We start from the raw sequence: 18,709 nt of genomic DNA, 5'->3' as shown, positions 1-18,709 counted from the left end.
CCAAAATTTTTATCCTCTGTACCTGTGCTGACACAACCATGCGCATACCAGAAATTGTCTTTCATTTTCAATATTTGTATCACGCATAACAACGTTATATGCAATTTTAAAGAATTCCTTGGTCTGTAAACGAATTTCTTGGTCTACGTTCCAATATATTTATTCTTATTAACAAACCACCAATCGAAGTGTGTTGTCAGTGATTTTGTGACTCTGTTTAAAAATTTCGACTGTTGTTGTTGCTGTAGCTATTGGGGGTGTGTTTTTGTGACCCGATACCTATGACGCGGATGCGTGAGGTTGAACAATTTTGTGTTGTTTTCATTAGAGAATCGTCAAATCTACAACACCCAGCATGCACCTTCCAAATTGTAGCGAAATTAAGCCTAAATACACATCCGAATTCCATGGCAGCGTAGCAGTGTGAAATTGGATGATATTGTTGCACTTATTGACACAGACTGTTATTGCCCTTCAACGTTACTTTTTTTTGTTTTTTAAACTTTTTCTTTACCGATTAAACATAACGAAACCTTTAGTATTTAAAAGAAGCTTACAAAAAGTTGCAGTTGTAACGAATGTAAAACCTTTTAAATCTGTTTGTGTCTTATTCTTTTGTACTCCAAATGATAAGTTTGTCTTAATAATTTTGTACTACATGAATATAATATAAAGCGACTCACATCAATGCAAAACCATTCAAAGCATAAACAAAACAAGCTGCAATGAGGCTGCCGTTGTTGATTTGTAAGCCGCCACAGAAGATTAGGTTGAAAACTAATTAAAGATATACAATTCATATGCACATTTGCTTGGCCTGAACATTTAATAGAACTTTGCAAAAGATATGGACGCCGCAGTAATTCCCGCGAAGATCACTATGCCGGCGAAAATCTTCTTTGGTCGTGAGAAAAAAGGATTAGATGGTAGGGCCAATTCTAAAACAAACCATATATTGTTTTTCATTATACATTGTATTTTGATAATTAACGTCTGTACTTTAACACTAAAAGCAAAGAATAATAAAGTTGAGTAAGAATCATGTCTGTCTTATATAGCATACATGGATTTTGCCTTTCCTTTTAGAACAGTAAAGCAAAGCGTTCTTACTAAATCATTCCAAACATTCCAAACAACATTTTTTGTAATACCCACCTTCACAAGTATTTCCATTTCCAACAAATCCCGACTTGCAAGCACAGGAAAATGATCCCTCTGCATTTGTGCATTCGGCGTTTACGTCACAGATTCCGGTTTGAAGGCATTCATTGATGTCTAAAAGCATGTAATAATTTTAAATGTGTCGATCAGCCGCTAAAAATTTCAGTATGGATGACTGCTTTGTACTAGCAGGTATAGGTTAAATTTACACGTCTTTATACAGCGGTAGTGGAATATATCCAAGCTTAAGAAAGCTATTTTAGGGGATTACCTTCACACATCATAACAGAAGAGAGTCTGTAACCCACATTACATTCACAGCTGAAGCTTCCTTGTGAGTTGGTGCAATTAAAAGTTCCCGCTCCACAAACATGTGGGTTTGCACATTCATTGATGTCTGGAACAAGTTACGTAAAACTAAGCAAGACCGAAACGGAAGTGTACCGTTGCAAGATATGTTTTCACTTATATCACTTACCGCTGCAAGTCGCACCATCTCCACTATAACCACTGTTGCAAGTACAAAAATAACTTCCAGGGATGTTTGTGCAAAGAGCGTTGGTATCGCAGTTGCTAGTGATCAAACACTCATCAATGTCTGCCAAAAAAAGTAGCTTAACAAAATTTGTGCCAGCGTGAAGAAGGGTTTTTGTCGGTAAAGTTTTCCTATAGAAGAGTAACTTGCACAGAAAAATGTTAAATATACTGCCTTTAGTTTTACCATATCAACCACACGGTTAATTGCATGCACCCTTACCAGTGCAGCTTGTTCCAGCTGGGATTATTTGATCTAACTCAGGCGGATTAAAGAGTCTTGTGCTTGTGTCGTTGAATCCACTCGGACAAGTGCACCGCGCAGCCGAATCCCCGAAACTGTCGTTGCAATTCGCATAAGCGTCGCACGGGACAAACCCGGTTGAACACAGGTTTGGAACTTGCAGACAAGAATCGTTGTTTCATTTAAATGATGTTATAGTTGTAAGTAAACTTGAAGCACTTACTTAAAGTTCTAAAAGCGTGGCCAATGACATAAATCTGGGCTGTTGTAACCTGTGATGTAGTGGACAGGACGAGGATCTCTTGCGTTGTTACTGGAACAACGTGACTGCTTGTAAAGTTGTTTATGAAGATATCTACAAACAACAGATTTCTCTTTAATAAATGGCTTTAAATTGCCTCCCACCACAAGTTTAGTTAGGGACTTGTCATAGAGCAACAATGTTGCTTATACACCTCAGAATAAAATTATTTGTAAGTAATCAGTTTACGATACATCAAACAATCAACGCACGTGAACAATAAACATGAAAAAATAAAAATGGCTTATGAGCTTCGATGAAGCCATCTGGGTTTGTCACGGTGCCCAAGTAAAGGTGATTTCCTAATGGAAGGCCGCAAATCGCACTGAGGTGTAATTAGATGCCACAAGCCACATAGGGCGTTATAAAATCTTTGTATAATGTTTATTTCGTTCAAACTTCAAATTTACGTAAAGCTCACAAGCGTTTGGATCGCCTTGACAAGATCCGACATCAAGCAGGGAAGCAATGAGTAAACTAAGGAATATCCACGATTTCATTTCCAGTTTTTGTGCGGTCAATTTGGATTATTTATCAATAGATATTGCTCTCTAAACAAATTGCCAACTTATCTGAACTAAAACATGATTGGTTTAAAACTGCATCCAAATGTTGTGTTCGGGTCTTTCGTTGTTGGCTCCATTGTAAATCTCTATCTAGAATATAATCAGCCTCTCATGACACACCTTACAATTGACACGCTTTTCGCGTTTAAGTTTTGCTTTCTCCGTCGCAATTTCTGGCTCCTAGTATTCTGATTCTTCCGATACTCGCGTTATTATCGTGTTGTTTACCAACAGTAAAAAACTGGACATTTTCATTTTCAAATATTTTCATTCTCGTCTGTTCACCTGCACCTGTACTTGCTTTTTACCGCTTGTCTTAAAACATCGTAAACACACCAGAAAATAAGACGAGCGACTTGCATCAAACTTTCGATGTTACTGAGCCACAGCATTGCTTTTAACATTCGATCAATCTGTTCCAGGTAACACCGAAGGGTTTGCCCTTCTTCCACGGTTCCGTACGATTGGAAAGTTAAAAAAAGTCGAGGGTTGGTGCGCTTTATTTAGAATTAATGTGAAGGGCGTGTTTCCAAGTTGCCGTGACCATTGATACGTTCCATTGTCAGTCGCACGCCTAAATCGACGCTTCATTGAATGTATTTAAACACTGAGAGAGAGATGAGTGTGTTAAAATATAAGAGCATGAATGAGTGTCTTGTGTTGCCATAGAAACTTTTCGTCTGAGTCATTCCCAGTGTGAAGGTATTTTAATATCGTGTTCCAGGAATGACAGCTCTTGGAAAGGGAGATATATTATTGAATATATCCTGACAAGTTGCTGAAAAGTATTATTGCGACATTCGCACTTTTATGTAGTAAAAAATTAATCGGAACAAAACAGCAACGTTTTGATGCCCCATATAAGCAATCGAACACAAATGAATTACACATATTTATATATACACGCATATTTACATGATGACAGACACTTCATTTGCCATTATGCTCTGACAGGCGCATTGCGACAATTCAGGAAGTAATTACAAATACCATTTAGCATTCGCTGATGGAAAGTACAGACCAAGTGCTCAACATCATGAGTCTAATTACCATGACAATGCCATGGTTTCCATTCAGGCCCTCAGCTTTATTGCAATCGCTGTCTGGTAAAAAAAAACGGTTTGATTTATACCTGCCACCTTGTGGCGTTGAAATGTTTATTGTGGTGATGTTGTACTGTTCGTTATGAGAACAGGGGGTGGACAAAAAGGAAATGGTGCAATATAAAAGAATGGGACATGACGTCACCACCCACGCCGCGAACCTTATCTATGATTTGTGACATCAGTTAGGTAAGCTACATGTAATCATATATAAAAGCACTAACTAAAACGTTTTAAATAAATTAAACATGTTATTGTTTTCAACATTATGGGACAGTCTCTTTATTCTCAGAATTGTGAGCAGATTCGTAAATAGTGTTCCGAAAAAATTATTACATAAGAGGGTTAAGCCAGAATACTGGTCTTGCTCATCAGACCTTTCAAACACGACATGTGTAAATCATCCGTGCTATGCTAAATAACGAGCAGGCAGACGGATGCGGAGACGAACAAAACAAGTCACGAAATAGTTGCTCGTTAAAATTTCGGCTATACCTTTCTTTGTTATTTCACCATTTTGTTGACAATAACAAACGATCAAACAGAAGTATTTGTTGGAGGTTAATGCATATAAACGAGCCTAATCCACAAGACGTGCATTTTGTAATAAAAGCTTTTTTATCTGTAGCGTTCATTCAGTGTGCGTAGAAAGGTAAGGGCGTTTACATTCACTGGGTAAATCAAATTAAATCCAATCATTTTATTTTGCGCAAAAGACTACAACGTAAATGAAATATACACAAAGTAAAATGGTACGGACGCCTAAAAAACTTGGTTATTGAGTCAGACCCATATGATGGTGATTTATCGGAGAATCACGCTGTGCCTCAGGATTGCTGCCACTGCATCGGCGACTGTCTCCATAAATGACTTTATCCGTCTCCATTCCACTTTGTTTCATTGTTTGCATATTTTATCCGCGTAAAATACTAATAATTTCATACATTTGTACTACATGAATATATCACAAAGCAAACGAGAATCACATCACTGCAAAACAATGCAAGGCACATACAAAATCTGGTAACATACAATGGGGTGTCATTCAATTCCATATACTCTATGCTAAAAATAATATAGGCGGCGACAATTTCCAAACATCGTGCGTCAAATATCTGTGACAACAGCATCTTCATTACAGATTGAAATTCACATTGTCTAATTCTTTAATATTACTTTACAGAAGAGATACGGACTTGGCAATGAATGCCACAAGCAACGTCATCAGCGCTAAAACATTGCGGTGCGTTGGACGTGAAAAAGAACATGCGTCAGATGACTGGTCCAATGCTGCAATGAACAATAAAAGTGTCATGAACTGCTTATACCACCACAGTATTTTTGTACCATTAACAACAGTTTTTTTGTAACATTAACACAAAGATTTTTCGTACCATGGGTGTTCAGAACATTGACTTAGGATCGATTTGATTTTGTATTCTTGCTACTCTAAATAACAACAACTTGCGCAAATACCCACCTTGACACGTATTTCCATTTCCTGTAAAACCGGTCTTGCAGGTACAAGAAAAAGATCCAATCGCATTTGTGCAATCCGCGTTTACGTCACAAGCTCCGGTTCGGAGGCATTCGTCGATGTCTAAAACACAGAGCATTGTGATCATGTGGTTTTTTCTTCTTCTTCCTGGCGCATCAGCAGTGTGTCCGGTTGCTTTATGTTGCCATGCGCATGAACGTACATAGTAACATCACAAGGTGTATCTCAACACGTGGCGTTATACTTCGCTAGACGTTTCTAGCGAGTATTTAACCCCTTAACACGTTTGTAACATTTCGTCTTTGTCCCTATTTTCAACCCAAGACGTAAGTTTTCTCCTGCGTTAGGTCACAGTTTCTTTTCCGTGTAATATATACAATTTAGCAGAACATGAAACTCCATTCCCGGTAAAACCCATGCTGCAAGCGCATACGAAACTTCCTGCATTGTTAGTGTAAGTTCCTCAGACCTAAATTCCCTGTGCGTTTGGTTTGGCGCACTACATTGCAGTATATTTTTCGCGTATTGACAAGGTTGGGGAAACAGTTTCAGACAGGAGAATTACCTTCGCACGCTAATGCGGAAGTCAGGCTGTACCCAGTATTACATTCACAAGTGTAGGTTCCTTGTAAGTTGGTGCAATTAAAAGTCTCCAATCCACAGACTTTTGAGTTTCCGCATTCATCGATGTCTAAAACAAGTTGTTTGAATATACGTCACCAAGACAGAAACAAAAGCAATCTTGCGGAACAGCAAAGACAACTTACCAGTGCAAGTCACCCCATCTCCAGTATAGCCACTGTGGCAAGCACAAGAAAAACTTCCAGCATTATTTGTACAATCAGCGTTTGTTCCGCAGTTGCTGTTAGTTGCGCACTCATCAATGTCTATCGCAAAAAGTGGTTTAACAACAGTTACAACTTGCAACTATCAGCTATTTGTGCATTGCAACTGACATGTTTTCTAAAACCAGAAGCGTGGACACAAAGTTGTTCTAGTAACATATAAAATTGAATTGATGGTTAACTTGTGTCACGTGAAAGAAGTGCTGCTGGTTAGGTAGATTTCATGTAGTAAAACAATTTATTGTTGCAACTGGCAACCAATATATGTTGGTGCTGTTGGATTTCTGTAAACGATACGACGCTTACCCGAACAGGAAACCCCGTTTCCAGTGAATCCGGTGTTACAAGCGCATGAAAAGCTTCCGACCCTGTTGGTACAGGTTGCTGCTGTACCATCACAGTTGTGGCTACCTGCTGTGCACTCATCTTCATCTGTAAAGTAACGTTTCATGAATAAAACTGTAGTTCAAAAATGATCGTCTTAACTTGGAGTTGAGTTACCGCAAATTTAAACTTTTTCGTTTCAACCTTATGACTAAACGGGTTGTTCAAAATTGAATGTTCGAATTATACACAGAAAAGTTTTTTGAGCGTTTGGAGCGCTGTGTTAAACGGTTATTGCCATAAAGCCTTCTTACCAACACATGTAATCGGGTCTGTTGTCCCATTAGCAATGTAACCAGCGTCGCAGCTACACGAATAAGTTCCATTTGTGTTCACACATGCTCCGTTTGCTCCACAATCACGAGTCATGCATTCGTTCACATCTAAAATTATTGAAAAATGTGTATTTGGCCTATGTACAGAACAAATACTTTGATTGCAAGTTTATGTGGCACACAGTAATCCAAAGGCCATTTTTATGCACTTTCGTTCATTTGAAAGAGCTACAGCCATACGGCGGCTAAATATTAGATACGTTACAATTGATTTATAGAGGATCAATGTTTAATAAACAATTTAGAGTAATTTGTTGCATTCTCAAACTCTAATTCGACAAGTCAGTTAATGATGTTATTGTTGCGTGAGGTAAACACCAGCAATGCATAGGATAGTTTTATAAAGTTAAACGAAACTGTGTTGATCTAAATATCAGGGCCCTCTCACCAACACACGTAATCGGGTCTGTTGTCCCATTCGCAATGTAACCAGCGTCGCAGTTACACGAATAACTTCCATTTGTGTTCACACATGCTCCGTTTGCTCCACAATCACGAGTCATGCATTCGTTCACATCTAAAACTATTGAAAAATGTGTATTTGGCCTATGTACAGAACAAATACTTTGATTGCAAGTTTATGTGGTACACAGTAATCCAAAGGCCATTTTTATGCACTTCATTTGAAAGAGCTACAGCCATATGGCGGCTAAATATTACACACGTTTCAATTCATTTATAGAGGATCAATGTTTAATAACCAACTTAGAGTAATTTGTTACATTCGCAAACTCTACGATATATTTACCATTGCATGTCACCCCATCTCCGGAGAACCCCGTATTGCAAGAGCACGAGAAGCTTCCATCCGTATTAGTACAAGTTGCCAAGAGGTTGCAGTTGTCGGTGCCGACTGTACACTCATCCTCGTCTGCAAAAGGAGAAGAAATAAGAAATGGATGCAAATTTCTACCTGATGTGATAAGAACTGGTCTGACGAGACTACGTTGCTGATGAACTAAAATTATCTTCAAAAAAGAAGCTCCTTAAAGAACAGACTTTATGCATTAAACGAAACTGTGTTGATCTAAATATCAGGGCCCTCTCACCAACACACGTAATCGGGTCTGTTGTTCCACTCGAAACGTAGCCAGCGTCGCAGGTACAGGAATAACTTCCAGCTGTGTCCATACATGTTCCGTTTGCTCCGCAATTACGACCCAACGTGAGGCACTCATCAACATCTGTAAATCACTCATTGTCAAGGAATAAAAATTAAACATTGATATATGCCCTATACTGATTGATGTTTGCCCTATTTAATGTATTGTGCCAATTTCGCACAATTGTCGATAACCGCATGCTTGTACGGATTTGTTGTAAGTAAATTGGTTTCTGTTTACCACTGCATGTCATTCCATCCCCGGTATACCCCGTGTTACAAGCGCACGTGAAGCTTCCAACTGTATTAGTGCAAGTTGCTCTGGTGGGGTCACAAGTGTTGTTGCCAGATGCACATTCATCCTCTTTTGCATCTGTAAAATGAGCTTTTGGTTGGGTTCTTGAAAACCAATGCCTAGTGCGCAACATCGCAGATGCTTTCAGTGCGCTTAAAACACATTCAAAACTCCACTCACCAACACAAACGATAGGATCTGTTGTGCCATTAGCAATATAACCGGTGTCGCAGCTACAGGAATAACTTCCAACTGTGTTCATACATGTTCCGTTTGCTCCACAATCACGAGTCATGCATTCGTTCACATCTAAAATTATTGAAAAATGTGTATTTGGCCTATGTACAGAACAAATACTTTGATTGCAAGTTTATGTGGTACACAGTAATCCAAAGGCCATTTTTGTGCACTTTCGTTCATTTGAAAGAGCTACAGCCATACGGCGGCTAAATATTACATACGTTACAATTGATTTATAGAGGATCAATGTTTAATAAACAATTTAGAGTAATTTGTTGCATTCGCAAACTCTAATTCGACAAGTCAGTTAATGATGTTATTGTTGCGTGAGGTAAACACCAGCAATGAATAGGATAGTTTTATAAAGTTAAAAGAAACTGTGTTGATCTAAATATCAGGGCCCTCTCACCAACACACGTAATCGGGTCTGTTGTTCCACTCGAAACGTAGCCAGCGTCGCAGGTACACGAATAACTTCCAACTGTGTTCATACATGTTCCGTTTGCTCCGCAATTACGACCCAACGTGAGGCACTCATCAACATCTGTAAATCACTTATTGTCAAGGAATAAAAATTAAACATTGATATATGCTCTATACTGATTGATGTATGCCCTATGTTGATTGATGTTTGCCCTGTTTAATGTATTGTGCCAATTTCGCACCTTTGTCGATAACCGCATGCTTGTACGAATTTGTTGCAAGTAAATTGGTTTCTGTTTACCGTCACAGGTCATTCCATCCCCGGTATACCCCGTGTTACAAGCGCACGTGAAGCTTCCAACTGTATTAGTGCAAGTTGCTCTGGTGGGGTCACAAGTGTTGTTGCCAGATGCACATTCATCCTCTTTTGCATCTGTAAAATGAGCTTGTGGTTAGGTTCTTGAAAACCAATGCCTAGTGCGTAACATTGCAGATGCTTTCAGTGCGTTTAAAAGACATTCAAAACTCCACTCACCAACACAAACGATAGGGTCTGTGGTGCCATTAGCAATATAACCGGTGTCGCAGCTACAGGAATAACTTCCAACTGTGTTCATACATGTTCCGTTTACTCCACAATCACGACCTAAATCTATGCATTCATCCACATCTGCACGAGAAACGCTTACAAAGAATGTGCGAAGTAAACCGGCTATTCGGTTTGTTGACTCCCGGTATCTAATCCTGAAGGCTAGAGTAAGGTTGCACGCTTGGTTGCGGAAGGTTATGCTTGGTTGACATAGCCTCGTACATTTCTCGATTAAAGAGGAAGTCATGTTTTTCGAGATAAAATTGCATATGGCCAAAATACATATTTTGTTGTTTAACGGATAGGGGGTAACAAGCAGGTATTTGTTATGAAGATTTAATGCCAGCATGTGTTCAACTATTTGACACAATTTCGATCCAATTTTACAAAAAATGTAACGTTACACAAACGTTTCTAATCAGATGATAAGCAATGTGGAGCCAATAATATGAATTTGTGTATAAGCTGCAGACAGATGGCCACTGTTTCGACCTAAAAGGTCTCATCAGTGCAGCTGGTGTGACTATTAGACGAACTTTGCAGACCAAACGGCCAAGCAAAGACTTCCACTTTGTGGTGACTATACAGTCACCGTCATCCGTTGGGCACCAAACTAGGTGCAACCTTACGGAGCAAACAAGGTGGAAACACTACGGCCAAGCAAGCTTAACCAATAGTGCCGTCAGGCCCCGTGTCACAATAATCATATGATAAGCAATGTGGAGCCAATAATATGAATTATACACAAATTCATATTATTGGCTCCACATTGCTTATCATATGATTATTGTGACACAGGGCCTGACGGCACTATTGGTTAAGCTTGCTTGGCCGTAGTGTTTCCACCTTGTTTGCTCCGTAAGGTTGCACCTAGTTTGGTGCCCAACGGATGACGGTGACTGTATAGTCACCACAAAGTGGAAGTCTTTGCTTGGCCGTTTGGTCTGCAAAGTTCGTCTAATAGTCACACCAGCTGCACTGATGAGACCTTTTAGGTCGAAACAGTGGCCATCTGTCTGCAGCTTATACACAGTTTCTAATCAGATTCATATTAGCCGATATACATGTATCCTCACCAGTGCAGTTTGTTCCAGCTGGGATTACTTGAGCCAACTCAAGCTCATTAAAGATTTTTGTACTTATGTCGTTGAACCCGCTCTGGCAAGCACACCGCGCGACCGAGTCGCCGAAACTGTCGTCACAGTTCGCGTTTACGTGGCAGGGAACAAATGCGGTTGAGCACAGGTTGGGAACTTCAAGGAGAAATACGTTGTAGTTATTTTGTTGTAAAAAATGACATGATGTTTTTATTACATTACCAAATTACTTAAAAAAATACTTACTTATGGCTCTGTCGGTGCGATTCATGACATAGTTTTGTGCTTTCGTGGCTTCTTCCAAATTTAAAACATTAATAACCTCTTGAGAAGTTAGAGGAACAACATGATTGCTTGTAAGATGATTTATGAAGAAATCTGCACAACAAGGATATCGTACATTAAAAAAAATCTATAAAAACAAAACTTTGTTGATTAGATGGAATTGCGTAATAAAAATGTATTCATGTTTTGCGTTTTTATGTCCCGTTTCACCACACGTCAGTTATTTAGGTGTTTTTTGATCAAACCTTCAACTTACACAAACTTACAAACGTTTGGATCTCCTTGGCAGGATCCAAATTCAATCATAGAAGCACTGAGAAGACATATAAGTATCAAAGATTTCATTTTCAGTTTTTGTTTCCTCAATTTCGAGTATTTATCAATTTATGTCCTTCACGAGTGAAAGTGAGCCAAGTGTTTCTCTGTTAAAACATATTGGGTTGAAAAATTATGCTAAAATGTTACTTTTAGGCCTTTCATTCTGAGCACAATTATGGAATCTCGAAAAATCTCCAACACAAAAACTTAAAAAAAGTGCTTTCATGTTCGTCTGTCACTGATACCAAATTATAACTACCTCCCTCACTACACTGAACGCAGAAAGTTACGAACTCGGATCGCACTTTCGATATAACTGAACAATAATGTTGTTTTCAACAGACATTTGCTTCTTCTGGTCCCATGATCCCAGATGGGTTTGGAGACTTCCTTCTCACCCAGTTGCGTTCCGTATGATCGACAATTCACAAAAAGATGTTTGGAGTTCGTCTGCTTTGTTCGGAATAATTGCCAAGGGCGTGTTTCAAGTTGTCGTGATCAGCGCTTACGCGTTATTGTCAGTCACACACCCCTATCGACGCTTCATCGCACTCGTTTAAACAATCTACAAATCAAGCGAGGAGAACTCAAAAACATGTATATGAAGTTCGTATCATTAGAGCGATTTTTTCGTCATGTCCAGTGTTATCTGATTTTATTCTTGTGTAAGGAGTAAAAGTTAGGGTAAATTAACGTTGTTGGGTTCCAGACAATCTTTAGGCTATGTGTGTTGAATAACATAAGGTTCACAGGCTTCGCAGCCAAGGCATTGCAGCCAAGCTGGATCAGCCACTTTTCCTGACAAGTCGGAGCGAGATCTGAAAAATCAAGCTCCCGGTGAGGTTTGAACTTACGACCCTGGGCTAACCAGGCCCAACGCTCTACCAACTGAGCTGGCATTACTTCTGCGTGTGTTGAATAACATGACTTTTTTATTTGTATATCTCTTGTATTTACTATATCTGTTTCGATTACAGAAGCTTTGAACATAAACCGAAACACTTGTCGACAAAAAACAAGGCTGTGAAATCACAATTCAACAGTTAACCATACGTAAAGAATAGGAGGCGAGTATATTTACACGGTGACAGAGACATCATATACGTTTAACACATGTCCTATAGGTACACGATCACAATGGGCGAGGGAATTTCAAACAATATTCATTCACTGGGAGAAAGCACGAACCCAGTGCTCAACAACATTAGACTAATCACCATGACAATCCCCTGGTATCCACTCAAACCAACAGCTTTGTTGCAGTTTTCTGGTATGCCTAAAATAGAAAATAACGATTTGTTTGCCAGAAAATCGTTTTTTGTTGCGTTTTGCAATGATACTGTAATGTACGTGATGACGATTGTGGGTATCGTTTGACAAAATCTTTAGTGTACCAAAAATATTATGATATTTTCGTATTGTTGTGCCACAAATCAAAATGATTTTATTATGCCTGTAATAGACTATTACGTATCAACCTAAATATACGACAAGTGAAATGGCATGGATCCTGCATAAACTTTAAAGGTTTCGTGAAATTATGAAGGTTTACAGATTAGACGCAAAGGTTCAATTGCCCATTTGAATTGATTTTCTGACGAAGAATTATGCCCGCCACGCGTGTACATCGGGCGATTGGTCACCGCCTTGCTACTCTGATGTAAGCGATGTCTGATCTTATTTATTACATTTCCCGATGCAAGGATTTAGTATGTTCTTTTTAATTGAGAGTTATGTCATTGCTATGGATTCATTGTTGAAGCGATATAACTTCAAGCGCGTCAATACATAATATTACATATTTCCTGTGGGCACTCGTAACAATATCTAAATCGAAATGATTTAACTGCTTATATTGGGGTGGTGTAAAGCGTCGATTTAACGGGTTTTCGTGTGATTAATTGTTTCCCTCGGTAGCTGCGCGACAGACAGATGTTTTTTAGCACTATTACGACATATGCCGCGCTGTCGTTTTCGCGTTTTACCGCGCATTAAAATTAATGGTTACAAAGGGTTTAACACAGCCATTGCTTTAACGCAGCCATTGCTTTAACACAGCCATTGCTAACATCAACCTGCAGCTTACCCCAACAAAACGTTCCGTTGCCATAAAACGGGGCGTTGCAGCAACATGAGTAATCTCCAATGTGATTGGTGCACGTGGCGTTGCCATGACAGTTGTTTTGTCCGTTGGTACATTCGTTCACATCTGTGCGTCAAACAAATTTTGCAATTACTAAGCACGCTTGTCGGATTGCAAATATTTTTCGAGGGCTTTTCGCACGAACGCATCACGATAACTTTCTTACCATCGCAATATAAACCGTTCCCGGTGAATCCCCCATGACAGGAACATGTAAAGCTTCCTTCGGTGTTAGTACAATCAGCATGTGGGTTGCAGGTGCGTGGCTGGGAGCATTCGTTGATGTCTAATTTTCAAAGAAAGAAGTACAGCAATTTTAGGCAAATAGCATAATTTGGGCCTTCGTGACACAACCCCTTTACACCCGGATTTTTGATATGAGAATATCGTGTTAAACCTCGGGTTCTCCGGCTTTTTGTTAGCTAAAAATATCTTAGGTCCCACCATAAGACAAAAGAGAAACATTTTGTTTAAAGTAGAAGTCTCAAAATTCAGTCCTGATTATTATAGTGATAGGTATGTTAAGCGAATGGTTCATAACGCCCCAAAACACGGAAATGTTCAAGCCCCCATCGGCAGTTTGAAAACCACTTTTGTAAACGATTGAATACCCCAGGAATTCGCATTAGAATGGGGCTTACTGTGTGTGGTCATTAAGTTCATAATATTTTTGTACCTGTACAGTTGGTTCTATCTCCAGAATACCCATCTTTACAAATGCAGTCATAACTTCCCATGTTGTTAATGCAGTTAGAGTTAGTCGGACATGCGTGTGTTCCACGCGTACATTCGTCGATATCTGTAATGGTTTACGAAACGCTTTGTGTAAAAACCTATGGCGTACTGCAGTAGTTTTGTTACCTGTTTAAAAATGGACCATCTTGCGTTTTATATATCTACATGCTTTTAAAAATCTTCCTTATATTACATGCGTTTGAAAGGCTTATTAATATGTTAAAAGTTATAAAATAGTTTGCTTAAAACAATATACATATAGATGCCAAGTACTAATTTGTCATTGGTTTGAACGCTTGCCTGTGCAGTTATTTTGATCGCCTTCGTAGCCAGCCATGCATGTACATGTGTAGTTTCCAGGTGTGTTGACGCACATTGAGTTGGCCTGGCACATACATCCCATGCTCTGGCACTCGTCCATGTCTACAGTACAAATTTAGTCAACACCTATTTTTCTGTTTACCGGTACCAAAAGTGACTGATTATCTGGCAAAAAAAAACTGTTATTGATTTCCTACTTTCGCCAAAAAGTTTACCTTGCATGATTCTAGGGAGGCAAAACAATACGAACGGCTACATAATTTGGTCTGAACTTGCAGAAGGGCAAATAATCCCCGGATAATACATTAGGATAATTGACTTACCCCAGCATACAGTTCCATTGCCACTATACCCAGGGTTACATTCACACTCATAAGAACCACTCGAGTTGGAACAGAAGGAGTTTACATCACAAGGCAGGTAGTAACATTCGTTATTTTCTGGGGAAAACCGCAAACATTTTTAGCAAATCAATTCAAAAATGGTTACAATAGCCAATCACACCCAATTTGCGCATTCAATAACTAAATACTCAAAACTTTCATACCAATACAACGATTTCCGTCAACTAGCATGAAACCAGCCTGGCAGGTGCAATTGTAAGTCCCGGGGAAGTTATGGCATGTATCAGTGTACATTCCACACACCGTAGCATTTCCACTGCATTCGTCGATATCTACGTGACAAAGAATTTTTCTATCATTGTAAGTATCTATAGAAACTATCGTGGAGTGAATTCCTCAAAAAAAAATTTTTATCCGTACATGGAATACAATTACGCATACCACCAACTATGTTCAATGGCAACGCATGACATTATATTGATGCGAAAGACACAGCATAGCACATTTTATCCGGGTATAGGTTTTGTGTTTAACCGTAGTGGTGTCAAGTGAGGCATCACATCAGATAATGTTTGTGTTTACGATTGAGAAAAGAACGTAAACAGAAGGTTACATTTGTTTTGCGTTAACGCTTTTCGATCCATTGTTTAAGCGACGTGACTTGCCAGTCTAGCGCGTCAATGCATAATATTACATATTTCCTGTGGGCACACGTAACAGTTTAACTATTCTCCGTTACAATCGCAATTTATCTAAATCTAAATGATTCACCTACCAATATTGGGGTGGTTTAAAGCGTCGATTTAACGAGTTCCCCTGTGATTAATTGTTTTACTCCGTCGCTGTGCGACAGGCACCGCGATAAATGTTTTTTTAACACTATTACGACTTATACCGCGCTGCGCCCAATGATTTAATTGCTTTGTCCTTACAGTGGCAGGCGTTTCGCAATCATTCAGGCACGGGTTATTTCAACATTTCAAACATCAATGTGACTCACAAATTGCTGTAAATTACTGTTTGTGTCGATAACGTATCGGCTTGTGGTATAAATTTACCAAGTTATACAGATCCTAATTAACCTGTAATCAGTCGCATGATTGACAGTCAGTCAAAATAAAGTTATCAGCATATAACGTACAGAGATAAAGCTCACAATACTACTTTTTGGGATCCAGTAAACGTAGTAAAATGCATTTTCCTGGTTATTTTTAATTTCATTCATAATTTTATTTTATTTATCCAAACATTCAAACTGTAGAGTGAGGTATAATGCAGAACCGTACAAGTTACACAACAAGTATTATCAAATGTTAAGGCTTTGGCGGTCTGTACGGAAAAAAATACAGAGGAGGCTTTAAATTTGTTTGCACTTAAAATTATTTTATTATACCATTTACTAAATAACCATTTGCTTGCAAACAGAAAATCACATGAAGAAAGCAGACATTTTATTTCCATCAGCAGGGTATTTACCTTCACATGTTGTTTGTGTTCCATCAGCCAAAAGGGGTGCAGATTCACCAGCTATCAACGTGTAATTCTGCCGGTATCCTCCACCACAGTTGCAAGTCACAAGATAGGGGCTGATGGCACTCAGGGCTATGCACATTGAACCATCTCCACAAGGCTTGTTGGTATTCGAGCACGGCTGGGGCACTAAAAAGTTCAGAGACGGCACAAAAGTTAGCAAAAAATTGTGACCAAAACCAAGTTTTTGAAACATGAAACGCACGATTTGTGCCGAAACATAGAATAATCTGTTGTACCCGGTTAGGCACCCAACGGGTTGACGTTGACCGAAAGATACCACAAAGTGGAAATATGTGTGCCTGCTAGTGTAAGAGCTGGCACAGCGCCGCAGTCAACGGGTGCACTGATGAGACCTTGCAGGTCGAAATAGTGTGAACACCCTGTCTGCAGCTCTGAATGAATATTATAGTTCTTTTTGCACAAATAATAGAGTCTTTTTATAGTCTGTTCTTCTGGCACATTGACTATTAAAATACAATGTGCCTGGCAACAAATGTATCATTATACAATAGTCTTGCTTGCACAATTCTCCGTAAATATTGTAATGGAAAACTGCAAATTGAGGACACAAAATTCAGAAACACGAATCGATTTCGAACTGAAGTATTGTTCGGGCACAAACCAATGCTTTGCAATTAAAAGAATAACAGCGACAACAATGGTCCGGGCCCTCTTGGTGCGTTTATTTATATTACACAAAACCTTCAAACAGTTCAAGCTGTCCTAAAACTATTTACCTGCTGTGGAAGCCACAAAGCCACTGATCAAAGCCAAAGCTGCATCTTCGTTGTCATAAACGAAATACTGGATATGGTTATTTACATCTGTAGAAAGGGTCCGCATTGCAATATCTGTGACACAAATAGGTGCATAACATAAAGATTTAGTTTTCAATAGCATTCACTACAGATGTCTGTTGTTTAACAAAAACTTCTAGCCTACGTACATAGATATGGCATTTATAAATAGTTTTATTGGTCCTTTTTGTAGACATTTAACCTCTTTTGTTTTAAATACGCCTAAAAATTTATCCACTTACACAATGTTCCAGTCGTGCTTCCGTTCCCAAAGACCCCATTGAAACTCCCCACAACCATTGAAAAAAGAATGATAATGCCAACTCCCTTCATAATACTACTATATTCTAGTTTCTAAACAGTGATCTAAAATGTAAAACGAATTGATAAATACGTTATTTCGAACAATAAAATATACTATATACTGAGTCTTTCTTAGTTGGTATATTTTGATCACTGTTCACGTAGTAGAGAAACAGTCATTTTTAGCAGAAACCTTTTAATTCAAATCTCGATGCAACAATTTTCAGCAACCGAACACTGTTTATATACAGAAACCGTCATCGCATCACACTTTTTCGTTCAATCGTTAGTGGATTAACAGATACGCGACGTCACGCCTACTGTGTGGACGGAGAAATTCATTACGTGTCGCATTACTGTTTTAAATCGACAACATTGACGTTTTTGTGCGAATAATTGCAGAGAACCCGTCACTTTATCGACTGAGTTCGGCAGTGCCGGCCAACATTTTGTTTGCATGTTGATTTTTTTCAATTTTAAATCTGAACTTCTACCCTCATCTCGCTTAAAGCATGTTACTTTTATATTGTGTTTCATGCCACTGTTATATTAGCATGGTATCACTTCTGCGTTGTTATATTAGGTTTAAGTTCAGTAAATGTCACTTCTAGCTATGAGTGGCCTACATTTGATATGTACTTTTCGCTACACATCTCTCAATTTTTTACGAGCGGGCATATTTTTTATTTTGTATAATCGACGATTGACCGAAAGGTACCACAAAGTGGAAATTTGTGTGCCTGCTAGTCTACCAGCTAGCACAGTGCCACATCAACAGCTGCACTGATGAGACCTTACAGGTCGAAACAGTGCGTGTATACACCCTGTATGCAGCTCTCATTGATTATTATGTCTCTTTTGCGCATATAATTTTGTATAATTTTTTTATTCTATTAATTGTGCAATGTCATAGGTTAGCCACTGCTACAGCAAGGTATTGCTTTCCAGAAGCTTCATTGGGATAATAGTCTCATTCTGCATGATCACGGTTTATTATATATTCTGCATGCATGAAGAGGTGGATACAGGGGGAGAATGAGGCGATCGCCCGACCCCTTAAGACCCGTTATACCGTTAAAAATATATTCCAGTGGCAGACAAAAGAGTTTTACCAATGATATATGTTCATGGCGTACTTTGCCTGCTGCATGCATGGCTATATTGACACGTCTAGTGACATATAGTTGCGTCACATACGTTGTTATAAAACGAG

The 18,709-nt window shown here is 38.9% G+C and overlaps 3 protein-coding genes across 3 annotated transcripts in view; all 3 read right to left on the bottom strand.

Annotated features, from left to right (window-relative positions):
- Positions 1 to 11,445, bottom strand: part of LOC145908288 (uncharacterized) — a 52,913-nt gene extending 41,468 nt beyond the window's left edge. The window contains exons 1-14 of the mRNA XM_082995538.1: positions 11,269 to 11,445; positions 10,964 to 11,095; positions 10,697 to 10,873; positions 9,567 to 9,701; positions 9,333 to 9,464; positions 9,018 to 9,152; positions 8,549 to 8,677; positions 8,315 to 8,446; positions 8,021 to 8,155; positions 7,720 to 7,842; positions 7,360 to 7,494; positions 6,891 to 7,019; positions 6,559 to 6,684; positions 6,175 to 6,294 (exon numbers count right to left, since the gene is read on the bottom strand). Of these exons, the coding sequence (XP_082851664.1) occupies positions 6,175 to 6,294; positions 6,559 to 6,684; positions 6,891 to 7,019; positions 7,360 to 7,494; positions 7,720 to 7,842; positions 8,021 to 8,155; positions 8,315 to 8,446; positions 8,549 to 8,677; positions 9,018 to 9,152; positions 9,333 to 9,464; positions 9,567 to 9,701; positions 10,697 to 10,873; positions 10,964 to 11,095; positions 11,269 to 11,347 (1,819 nt within the window). The 5' untranslated portion in view covers positions 11,348 to 11,445. The remainder of the gene's footprint in view (positions 1 to 6,174; positions 6,295 to 6,558; positions 6,685 to 6,890; positions 7,020 to 7,359; positions 7,495 to 7,719; positions 7,843 to 8,020; positions 8,156 to 8,314; positions 8,447 to 8,548; positions 8,678 to 9,017; positions 9,153 to 9,332; positions 9,465 to 9,566; positions 9,702 to 10,696; positions 10,874 to 10,963; positions 11,096 to 11,268) is intronic.
- On the bottom strand, positions 619 to 2,858 carry LOC145908294 (uncharacterized). Its single transcript, XM_082995543.1, has 7 exons — positions 2,662 to 2,858; positions 2,163 to 2,294; positions 1,919 to 2,095; positions 1,640 to 1,759; positions 1,433 to 1,558; positions 1,156 to 1,275; positions 619 to 938 (listed from the first exon to the last, which is right to left on the bottom strand). The coding sequence occupies exons 1-7, from the start codon at positions 2,738 to 2,740 to the stop codon at positions 826 to 828; spliced, it is 867 nt and encodes a 288-aa protein (XP_082851669.1). The 5' UTR covers positions 2,741 to 2,858; the 3' UTR covers positions 619 to 825.
- An 860-nt stretch (positions 11,446 to 12,305) lies between the features above and the next one.
- Positions 12,306 to 17,565, bottom strand: LOC145908290 (uncharacterized). The gene is made up of 10 exons (XM_082995540.1): positions 17,436 to 17,565; positions 17,134 to 17,247; positions 16,340 to 16,522; positions 15,067 to 15,195; positions 14,843 to 14,959; positions 14,499 to 14,621; positions 14,140 to 14,262; positions 13,630 to 13,749; positions 13,407 to 13,529; positions 12,306 to 12,596 (listed from the first exon to the last, which is right to left on the bottom strand). The coding sequence occupies exons 1-10, from the start codon at positions 17,524 to 17,526 to the stop codon at positions 12,484 to 12,486; spliced, it is 1,236 nt and encodes a 411-aa protein (XP_082851666.1). The 5' UTR covers positions 17,527 to 17,565; the 3' UTR covers positions 12,306 to 12,483.
- Positions 17,566 to 18,709: the final 1,144 nt, after the last annotated feature.

The sequence above is a fragment of the Ascidia mentula genome, chromosome 7 (genome assembly GCF_947561715.1).
Source record: "Ascidia mentula chromosome 7, kaAscMent1.1, whole genome shotgun sequence".
NCBI lineage: Eukaryota > Metazoa > Chordata > Ascidiacea > Phlebobranchia > Ascidiidae > Ascidia > Ascidia mentula.
The sequence above is the reverse complement of the archived record's forward strand: the minus strand, read 5'-3'. Positions and strand labels throughout refer to the sequence as shown.